The 11603-nt window shown below is 40.3% G+C and overlaps 1 protein-coding gene across 1 annotated transcript; it reads left to right on the top strand.

Annotated features, from left to right (window-relative positions):
• The first annotated feature begins 9097 nt into the window (after positions 1 to 9097).
• Positions 9098 to 10099, top strand: LOC137279008 (uncharacterized). The gene is made up of 2 exons (XM_067811495.1): positions 9098 to 9383; positions 9705 to 10099. The coding sequence occupies exons 1-2, from the start codon at positions 9098 to 9100 to the stop codon at positions 10097 to 10099; spliced, it is 681 nt and encodes a 226-aa protein (XP_067667596.1).
• Positions 10100 to 11603: the final 1504 nt, after the last annotated feature.

The following is an 11603-nucleotide window of genomic DNA, read 5'->3' as shown; positions in this document are numbered from 1 at the left end:
TTGGTCGAAGGGTGTACGCCAGGGAACCAGGACCCGCCAACCTGGCCGAGCTTGGTGCAGCTCTCCAAGAGGAATGGCGGGCAATACCACGGGCAACCATCCGGAAATTGATTAACAGCATGCCATCAATTAAGGTGCCGTGAATGTGTTGCCCAACATGGTGGACACACCAGATATTGAACTTGACGCCTAAAATTGATTTAGTGGATATTTAAAGCAGTTTCAAATTCGCTATCATTTCATTAGTTCCCTTATTTCTTTTCGGTAGTATATTTACAACTTGCCAGGATGATTTATTATGGACAAATGTCTCTCTAACATGGTGTGTCAAGATAGCGACCAGAGTTTTATCAAGTCGGGAGAAGGAAAGGGCATAATGTAAGACGAACAGTCATCCTGTCTGTCTCGGGTGCATGTTGCCCTCAGCTCTCATTCCGGGTACATGCTGCCCTCAGCTCACAGTGGATACATGTAGTCCTCCCCTATTTCAGGTTATACCCTACCCTCAGTTCATATACTGACATATACGGGAACATACTGCCCTCAACTCAGCCCAGGTACATGTATATTTTAGCTCATTCTATGAACACGATGCCGTCAGCCCGTTCCGATAACGCATCATATAGTTAGTGAAGTTCAAGCTGAGTTCATTGATGATTTCACCACAAGAGTTCTCATTTATACACAGAATGCTGCATGTATTATCCGGAAATACTCTTGGAAAAAAGAGGAATTGTCTCTTTATTGATTTTTAACGCAACTGACATTATCAAACATAATGTGCTTCTCGATAAGTGCCAAAACAGCCTTATATTTGTGCCTCGTTTGGTTTGCCCATAGGTCAAGTACGTCATCTTCGTGATTTTCGACTCTAGGCGTAAAATCTAGATATAATATGAAATCAAGAGAAATCTTCCAGCAGTGGATCCATGTAAGACTAAGGAGCGTAACTCAAAATTGCATTGTTTAGAGAGCCGTAGACAACTGATATAACGGTAAATGTAAATGTGTGGGTAGGGAGTTTGAGCTAAATATCCACATTGCTCGTTGTGCATTTGTTTCAAGACCACGAACGTGCTGGTCGACTCCCACTTATTGGTGTTTATTCATAATCCTTTAACCCTTGAAGATCCGGGCTACAACTGGTCTTCAGTAACCCATGCCTGTCGTAAGAGGCGACGAACGGCATCGGGTTGTCACATTCGTTGACATGGTTGACACGTCATCGGTTCCCACTTGCCTAGACTGATGTCCATTCAGTTCAGTTCTATCACAGACAAGATTAACGATCACTGGAATATTGCTGGGTGCGGCGCTAAACAAGAAACCAACGAACCATCATAATTGTATTAACATGGGGAAAACGCACAATGTTTTTGAATATTTTATGACGGTATGTATTAATGAAATATGGACATGTTACAGATTAACTGACCACGTTTCACAATCTTCGGTCGGCCATGGGTCGAACTGATAACGAACGTCCGAGACAAGTATCTTGTATGTGTCAGCAGATTGAGATAGGCTAGTCGAATTCAGTGTGAACTCGCTCATCAACACCGTCGTTTATCAAAATCTTTATATAACCTTGTCAAGATAGAGTAACTTAACTGTTCAGTAGGCACCTTATCGCCAGTCGAATTAGGCAATAGGATTAAGATACAACGACTGAAGTTCACAACAAAAACTTTCTCGGCAGTTTTATCAGTAAATGGAATTAGCAATGATAACTGGAATAACTGTAAACAGGGATGACACACAGTCACAAATCATCCTGTGATTCCTGTACATTAAACTCTTTGCTTATTTACTCAGGTAAGAAACTTTACTTTCTTCTACTTTGACAAATCGGTACCAGTGCTATTCTGTATTAACTGTAATCTATTGTCGAAACCGTAACTTTAGGTTCCGAACCTTGGCACAACCGTTAAGGCTATGTGAAACGTGGCGTCGTTAAATGTATTTCTCAATTACTCTGTATTGCGGTTTAGGATTGTTAATTTGATAATGTTTAACTTTGCATTGTTTTGGGGCTATTGTGGATTGTATAAAGTATGTCGGGTACCGTAACTACTGCGATTCGTGCTACGTTGTTTACTGACAGTTTATAGAATGTACGTTGAATAGATTGCACGGTGCGTATACTTGACCTCCACATTGCGTTATCAGCACTATGCTGTTTGTGCTGCATGAACGCCTATTAGGATGTATATGCCATATTTTAACTATTGTATTACATCGTGACTACTGTGCTGTTTTGTAACTGTGTACAATGTATATTATAGATTGTGTACTCTGGCTTGATGTGTAGTGAATTTAACAATTATATTACATTGTATACTTTTGAATGTGTATCGCTGTTAATGTAGTATGTGTAACAAATCTACAAGTAATGTACTTTAACCGTTGATTGCAATATCACCGTGTTTTAGTAATTAATTGTATATTTTTATCGTTCCATTATTGACTGATTATGTAACAGATGGTCATATGACTGCTGTGCATTAAACTCCTTGTTTATTTTAGTCACGTGTTGTGTTGTGTGTGGGTTGGTGTAGTCATACCTCTAGCCAAGCTAGCTACTTCCCCGAACTCGCGATTTAATATTTATTTTTAGGCTTTAGACGTTCTATCTGCGCATCGGCGTATTATTGCTGCCATCTCCTGCAGCTGGTAATTCCGTGCAATGACAAGCTTTCCACAACGCAAGGACAAGAGCAGGTTTTCTGACGTGCTCAACACCCACGGTATGGTAAGTCAGCAGCAATTGATGAGAATCATCCGGAAATGCATACCATTTACTACATCATCGATACATGCCTGCCTGTTTCAGCCATTGTTTGGCCAGCCATTTCCGGCGTTGACAACCATATGTTCAATAAAGAACATCCTTCTGACATAATATGAGATCTTGACAAACTTCACAAGTGGTAGTTTGTAAGCAGTTTAAATATGAAAGGAAAATTGAAATTATGGATTACATCCGCTTCCAACATAAATAAAATCACATTTCCGCTGCACGGGATTACCTTCACTGTTCAGGAAAAGCGAGCGAGTATTGTTATTCTCTTGTGAATGTCCTGGGCATAAAGGTAACGAACAACATGGGTATCACTCACTGCACTGATTTTTGTCTACAAAATACGTGAAAAAGAAATCCTCGTGCAAATGCAGCGCGAGTGAGTTTAATTTTACGCCGCACTTAGCAATATTCCAGTTTTGGCTGCCATCTGTAAATAATCGAGTCTGGACCAGACAATCCAGTGATCAACAGAATGACCATAGATCTGTACAATCGGGAACCGATGACATGTGTCAACCATGTCAGGGGACCTGACCACCTGATCCCGTTGACCGCCTCATACGACAAGCACTGAGTCACCTTTTGAGGCGAGCATGGGTTTCTGAAGACCTATTCTACAAATGCAATGCAAAACCAACAAGCATTAAAGAAAATGTTTTCAGCAACCAATGCTAGTCGTAAACGGCTACTAATAGGATGGGGTGGTCAGGCTTGCAAACCTGGTTGACACTTGTCGATGTATCCCGACATTGAAGCTCATGGTGTTCTTCACAGGGTTGTTTGGGCGAAAAATTATATACCGATACATATATACTTAACAGCAAAAGAAACACAACTGTTTTTTGTCAAGTGTTTAAATAAAAGACATAAACAAGAATGCTTACTTTTATGAGATTTCATTTTTTCGAAACTTGCGTTTCTTTTGCTGTTCTGAATAGCTGCAACAAACATTACTACTAACATTAATCCAAATGGGCACAAAGTAATCAAGTTAAGGTACACAATAGCGATACTTCAGTGACAGGAACATTACATACTAGTAAATAGCAATGACAATGACAGTATTGTTCATGAATATCACAATCACCAAGCAACAGCAGTGACCAAGCCTCCGAAAGAGGCCAGAGCTGGAGAGAGCTGATGACCACCTTCTCGGACAGTTGGCCTTGGTGACGTGGTGAGATCATAGAAGCATAAACATGAAATCTTCCTGAAACATCTTTACTGCGTTCGGTTATGCTAAGCTGGGTTATCCGCTTGTTGTGGAAGGTTCCAGATTGCCTCGCAGTCTAAGTATAATACTTAGCTCACTACTCTAATGGACTGACTCAAGGTCGTATAATGAATAACACTGCCACAGCAGCAGAGGCTTAATTATTACGCAGTTTCTTTATGTGAGACCTTGAACTTATCGATTAACTCTCCGAGTCGAATTTTTGCAGCATCAGCATAAATTGAATTTAATACCATGAGAACAGTGAGCTCACAAGACTAGCCAACGGCAAACTGTAGGCCAGATGTCCAATAAATAATAAGAAACATCATATGATATAGGATATATATATATATATAGCGCACATATCCAGGTAACTACAGCGGATGCTCAAGGCCTTGGTATTTTTCCTCGATCACTGGATATCAATGTCAACTGCGGATATGAAATGATGCGGTCTGAATTAATTGTATACATGCGTGTAGCAGTCTCCCAATTGCATATATATTAGGCAATGTCGCAAGATTTCCTATGTTCAAGCTCCTAGGCGTTAGGTTAATAAAATCTGCTTGATTTAGAGCCTAAGGACAACGGATACTTTATACTGAAACTGATGAAAAAGGTCAGATAACAAGTGTAACCAGTGTAACAAGTGTAACCAGTGTAACCAGTGTAACCAGTGAGCGAGGGACATCTGTGATTTCTTAGTTAAGGTATGCTGCCTAAACCTCGACATAAAATATAGAAATACTGAGTCATTAAAACTTAAATTAATCTTCAGTTGTAAATACTATTTCCTTATGAAACAAAGAATCGGAATTCAGTGTAACCAGAACTGTTCGTGGTGTCTATTTCCACTTCTACACGAGAAAATTCGGATCGGCTGAACCGTAGGTCATTGTCTGAATAGGTTAATGAGACTCATGTTTCGGTATGTCGTAATAACTTTTTCTCCTGAGTATATAACTTTATAAAAGTCGTTTTCAAGTGTCGTCTAATTGCCATCACGGTGTATGATTTGGTCATACGTTTTAATATCGTTCACTAGAAATATTTTCAGTTGAAGACCAACAATATAGCTGTAACGGAGGGATATTAATTCTTTTGTTCCTCAGGTTTTTATGTGCGTATATTAATGTCAACATCTGAAAATGAAATCTGTCTCGCTTTCAAATCAATAAACTAGACTTCTATACTAAATAATACTGTAAATAAAATTAAGACGTAACGCTGACACTAGAGAATACAGGATCTATATTACTGCCGACATTCTAGTGGGTGTCTGCATTGTATCACTGAGTCACTGGAAAACAGCGATATCCTTTAGCATTCACGTTTCAATGGTCATAACCTGTCTCTTCTTCTTTCTGTTTAACCAATTCAGGATATTTACGACAGTCTTTAGAATATTCCTAAACGTTTGCCCTTTGAACATAGACGTTCTTACAAATTTATAAAAGAACACATGATTACAAAACATTTTTCTTTTTTCTTTCTTTTTGTGTTATTTACACAAAATATATAATAAAAAATGTGAATATTCCCATTCTTCGGTTCCATGAAGATTCAGTGTTTAGACTAACGAATCTAGTGATCCGGCACGATAGCTTGCTTGACACATGTCACATCTCAGTTGTGTAGATCGATGTTCATGATTTTGACCACTAGATTGTCAGATAGAGATCATGTTCACATAGCTTGAATATTGATGTGCGCGGCGTTATACAATAAAAAAAATCTTCAAATATTCCTCGAAAGAAATTAGCAAGATTGTAATCTTGCTTACGATGAAAGGATTGGCAACCTGCCTTGCCTTTGTCAGTGGACATTTTGTGGTTAGTTTGTCAAACCACAAGTTATATCCAGGTTGTGTGAGTGGCGCTTGCTGCCAGGACAAGTTGAACGTTTTCGCACCTTCATCACAGACGCGTCCTTCAAGAGTTATTACTCGTAAGTCTTCATATAACTCATGAGTATAGCTATATGATCCAAATCTGGCCAAAGCTTTTAAGAGAAACAATCCAATTAACCTTCTTCTCGATGTCCAATTTAACGTCAGGTAATTTGACGATGCAGAGGGCGATTTGCCTAGGCACGTGTGCACCATCTCGTGAAGGTGAATTAGATAACAATGGATGACTAAATGAAACTATCGACGTGACCACTGTCATTAATACGGCCTCGTATAGATGCCGTTAGTTACTTCTGTGTATTTGTACTACCGCAGGTTTAGGTTAAATAAAAGTGTTAGGCTATATAACCCTTATCTCGGTCTGACAGACCTTACATAAATTGCACGGTGTGTATTTTTATGTCGCTCAAAATCTCACCAGTGGAGTCGGTGAGATTTATGTGGCCCCAAGATGGGAATTTAGATAAAACAATTCTGAAAGCTAAACAGACGCCTTGGCGTCTCGAGAGGCTACATCGTATTGTAATAATGGGGTAATTTCAAGTAAAGTATCTGATACCTTAATTTAGCTTATTGGTATAAGATCACAATAATTGATGTGGTCGACCTGCTAACAAAACAGGTACTGACCTTTGACACCTGGAGATTAGGCGTGATGATGGCCTGATAGAATTATAAACGCTGATATTTCTTCCATAGGTACTCAGGGTTTGGTTTTCTGTATCTTGGTAGAGACGGGGTTTGTTTTGTTTATATCTGACAGCAATAAATCCGGCTAATTGTCTAGTTTGAGGCGCGTAAATACAAATAGGAACTGTTAAAAATGATATATATATATTACCAATGGAACTGAAAAAATTATAAGGTGATAGAAAAAATGATAAAACCTCCCTGTGTATCGAACTAACAGTTACGGTTATCGCTCATGCTTCGTTATATCGGTACTTTTTGTTTGGCATCAGAAGATAAGGACTGAAACTTCAAACGCGTTTCTTTAAAAATAATCTGTTCACAAACAAACGTTCTGTGAGAAAATGATACTCTCGTTACCTTTATTATTTTTTTTTCGAACACGTGGCAATTTGGTTTCTATAATATTGACTCATTCCTTAAAATATCCTCTTTTTCTTATGTGTATATTGGTGGAGATCGTGTTTGACACAGTCCTCCGGTCACCAACGGATGATCATTTTTATAGGTACAAAAAACGGAATGGAATATAGTAATTAATGCTGGAAAAATCGATGGATGTGTGACGGACGAGATTAGCGGACGACGCTCCATGGTTCCATTATTTACCCGAAAACTGAAGCTTTATAACATCACATGTTAAACTGAAAAATGCATCATCAGACTTCAGTTACTTATGACCAAGATATTTTATGGGTTTTATTGGATTTTTTCCCGTACAACGTTTGGGGATCATTAGAGATCCCTTCACCCACAGAAGTGATAGCTGACACTATGCATATGACATCAGATCCACATGGAAGATCCACATGTGTGTAGGAGTTTAGTGCTACGCTACACTCAGAAATATTCCATCTATAAGGCGGCGGTTTGTAAATAATCGAGTCTGGACCAAACCATCCAGTGATCAACAGCATGAGCACCGATCACCGCAACTGGGAACCGATGGCATGTGTTAAACAAGTCAGCGAGCCTGACCACCTGATCCCGTTAGACGCCTCTTACGACAAGCATAGAGGTCATATATGGCAAGCATGGGTTACTGAAGGCCTATTCTACCCCGGGACCTTCACGAGTCGAGTACAGTAGGAGGGAAGTTGAAAACATTACATTATAAGGTGTTCACTGGTCACTATGGGGGCGTGGGGTAATGTACCTTGGATAATAGTTTATGTCGGATCGTACACTTCAGCCAACCTGTGTGAATCAAACGATTCAAGTCTTGCATCTTGCTGTTTTTTCCCGCAGGTACTTCTCACATATTTCATTAAATTGTGAATCCATAAATTCAGAGTGATTCATTGAGCAAATCAAACGAACCACGTGGGCGCGGTACATATGGCCACCATGGTAACCGAAACATGAATGCTACTTTGTGTCAAAATTGTGGGAAATATCATTCTTGCCAAGATACATGTCCTGCTATGGGGAAAGTGTGCCACAAATGCAATAAACTGAATCACTATGCTTTTATGTGTAGAGCTACCTTTCACAGAGGAAGAGGGAGACACCATCAGCGTGGTCGAGGCAGAGGACACAAGACATTTCATCTTCACCACCAGCAGCAAAGCAAAATACACAATATTGACCAGGAGCAGGGTTTCGTTATTGGATCTTTGGAAGAGGACAAAAATGAAGTGTATGCTCCCATTAATGTAAATGACAGTGGGTGGATTGATTTTAAGTTAGATAGCGGTGCTCAGGTAAACGTTTTACCAGATGATGAGTTCAACAAAATGAGAAATCAAGCAGGTCCACTACGTCCAGCTCAGAGGTTAATTTTTGCATATGGAGGAGTTGCCCTTCGGACTCTAGGGACAGTGACATTAAAATTTCAATATGGAGACATGTTCTGCATTTTGGATTTGTGGTGGTAGACCATAATACCTGTCATTCCCCACCAGCATTTGGTCTCAAAGCATGCAGGCAGATGGGTCTCATTCAAGTTGTTCTTGCAATCAACCAGTCACAATCCACAACATCAAAGAACATCTTGAAGGAATACGATGATTTATTCAAGGGAGTGGGATGTATAGAGGAGGAATACAGAATGCAGTTGAAAGAGATGCGGTGCCTGTAGTTCATACAGTTAGAAGTCCAGTAGCTTTAGAACCAAAGATTAAGGAAGAGTTACAGAGGATGGAAAACATGGGAATAGTTTGCAAAGTGGATAAACCTACAATCTGGGTAAACTCAATGGTCGTGCCACCAAAACCAAATGGTAAGATCAGGCTCTGTTTGGACCCAACAGACCTGAACAAGGTTGTAAGGAGAGAGCATTACAAAATGTCAACACTTCAAGATTTTACTGATAAACTTGCTGGACAGAAATATTTCACTGTACTTGATGCCAAATCATCTTTTTGGCAGGTGCCATTGGATAACACTGCTGACTACTGTCAATACACCGTCTGGACGGTATAGATTTCTAAGGCTGCCCTTTGGAATAAAGACAGCAAGTGAAATATTCCAGAAAAGGATGGACAGAGCTTTTGAAGGACTGGAGCAAACCTACCCCATAGTGGATGACATTCTAATAGCAGGTCGCACAATTGCCGAACGTGATGTTCGTTTAAGACAGAGTCTACAGAGAGCAAGAGAAAGAATCATGCTGAAACCTGAGACGACACTACCATGTCAACAAGAGGTGAAGTTCTTTAGTGAAGTACTGACAACGGACGGCATGAAACCGGATCCAGAGAAAGTGAAAGCGGTCCACGACATGGAGGTCCAGACCAGCAAGAAAGAATCAGAGGGTTATCTGGGTATGTTCACATACCTAGAACAAGACAACCTATTCACTTGGACTGAGCAAGCCTTTCAAGAAGTCAAAGACCTCATCACAAAATCACCTGGTACTTCAGTACTTCGGCCCACAGGAACCGGTGATACTAGAGACAGATGCCTCACATAACGGAATCGGTGCAGTCCTTTTCCAAAATAAAAGTTCTAAAGCTTTTGCATTAATGACTGACAAAGCAATGACTAGTGCACAGAGAAACTGCGCACAGATTGAAAAGGAGATGCTTGCAATACTATTCAGATGTGATAAGCTCCACCACTATCAGTTTGGAAGGCATTTTAAGGTCAGACAGACCAGAAGCCTCTAGAAGTGGTCTTCAAGAAACCCTTGCATGCTGTGCCATTGAGGCTTCAGCGAATGAGAATGCGATTACAGATATACGACGCAGACGTGCAATTCACACCTGGAAAAGACGTTCCAGTTGGAGACATGCTGTCTAATCACTTCAAAGACACACCCAACAATGTTGATCTCTCACTGGACGCAGACATCCAGTCATACGTTCACATGGTTGTGAGCAATCTTCCAGTGACAGATAAGAAACTAGGTGAGATAGCAAAGGCAACGAGTGGAGATGAGCAGCTTGTAGCAGTGAAGAAGTGTATCACTTTTGGATGGTCAGAAGTGATTCAAGACTGTACAACTTTCCAGGAATTCTGGACTTCAGGAATGAGCTGACTGTTGTAGACAACATTATATACAAAGGTGACAAGATAGTCATTCTAAATACTATGAGAAGGGAGATGTTGGACAGAATACACACTGGGCATCAGGGCATTGTCAAATGCAAGGATCGAACTCGAACAATATTGAACTGGCCACCAATGAACATAGACATTGAATGTGTGATTGACCACTGCAGTACTTGTCAACAAAATAGAATGACACAGTGTAAGGAGCCAGTGATCCCTACCGAAGTCCCCAAACTGCCTGGCAGATTGAGATAGAGACTACCTAATAGTCGTGGATTATTACAGCCGCTTCAATGAGATTGCCCTGTTGGCAAACACGAAATCATCAACAGTGATAACACATCGGAAATCCACCTTTCCTCGGCATGCGATACCTTCCAGGATCATTTCAGATAATGGACCACAGTACTCATTCTCAGACTTTAGACATCTTGCAGATTCATGGAACATTGAACATGTGACCTCGTCACCACTATATCCCCAGGCTAATAGTCTGGCAGAGATGTCTGTGCAAACAGTGAAACGACTTCTAACAAAAACACAGCAAAGTGGGTCCGAACCATACTGTCGCTGCTTGTCTATCGGACCACTCAGGGTGCTCTCCATCGCAGCTGCTCATGGGAAGGAGACTGCGTGATAATCTACCATGCAAAACCAGCTTGTTGATACCGGAGACACAAGAATTTAACAAAGTCTTCACAGTGCTGTCAGATTCCAAGGACAATCAGACGTTTTACTATGATCGATCTGCACACAGCTGACTTCTAGAGCAACAATAACATCAGGATAAGACAAGGGTGACTGTGGATTCCTGCAACGGACAAGCTGAAACTCCAAGATCATACTATATGAAGACAAAAGAAGGTGCAGAGTAAAGACGGAACAAGAGAGACATGATACCCGATCAGCTGAATTCACAACAGGAGACTCCTAGTCCCGCTACAAGCACCTCTACTAGTCCAGCTGCTCCATTGAAGATGGAGACATCATTACATCCAACAACCATGACTCCTAACACATCGCGACAACCAACTGGTGTCACATCGAGGGGTCGTCTGATCTTCAAACCATCATGATTAATTAATGATGATGTGGAAAGACCTTTCATCAATAAGATCTTAACGTTTGGGGGTTTTTTTATGAGAAAGTTAAAATGTTTTGATTCTATGCTGACTTTGCAGTTAGCACTAATAAGGGACAGTTAATTTCTTTTCCTTACAACAGAGGGGATGTCACATATTTCGTTAAATTGTGAATCCATAATTTCCAAAATGGAACGCTGTATTCCGTCTCAGTTCTCTGATTCAAGAGTTGATAAAAAAAAAGAAGTAAAATTGCTCACCATGTGCTTAATGGCCCGATTTCAAGTGGGTCGTGTTGTTTAAAGAATGCGAACATAAAACAGTACAGTCTTAGTAAAATCGTCGAGATGTACTTTCCCGTCTTAATATTCTCAGCGACTACATTAGAACTTTTTGTCAGAACTGATT

Source organism: Haliotis asinina, chromosome 3, assembly GCF_037392515.1.
Source record: "Haliotis asinina isolate JCU_RB_2024 chromosome 3, JCU_Hal_asi_v2, whole genome shotgun sequence".
Classification (NCBI taxonomy): domain Eukaryota; kingdom Metazoa; phylum Mollusca; class Gastropoda; order Lepetellida; family Haliotidae; genus Haliotis; species Haliotis asinina.
Note: the sequence above shows the minus strand (reverse complement) of the source record. Positions and strands in the feature narration are given on the sequence as shown.

What these genes read in the sequence shown, in the direction of transcription:
- LOC137279008 (XM_067811495.1), top strand. Translation starts at nt 9,098, where the DNA reads ATGGACAGAGCTTTTGAAGGACTGGAGCAAACCTACCCCATAGTGGAT. An exon ending in AGAATCAGAGGGTTATCTGG is followed by an intron (nt 9,384 to 9,704) that starts GTATGTTCACAT and finishes AGGCATTTTAAG; the next exon opens with GTCAGACAGACCAGAAGCCT.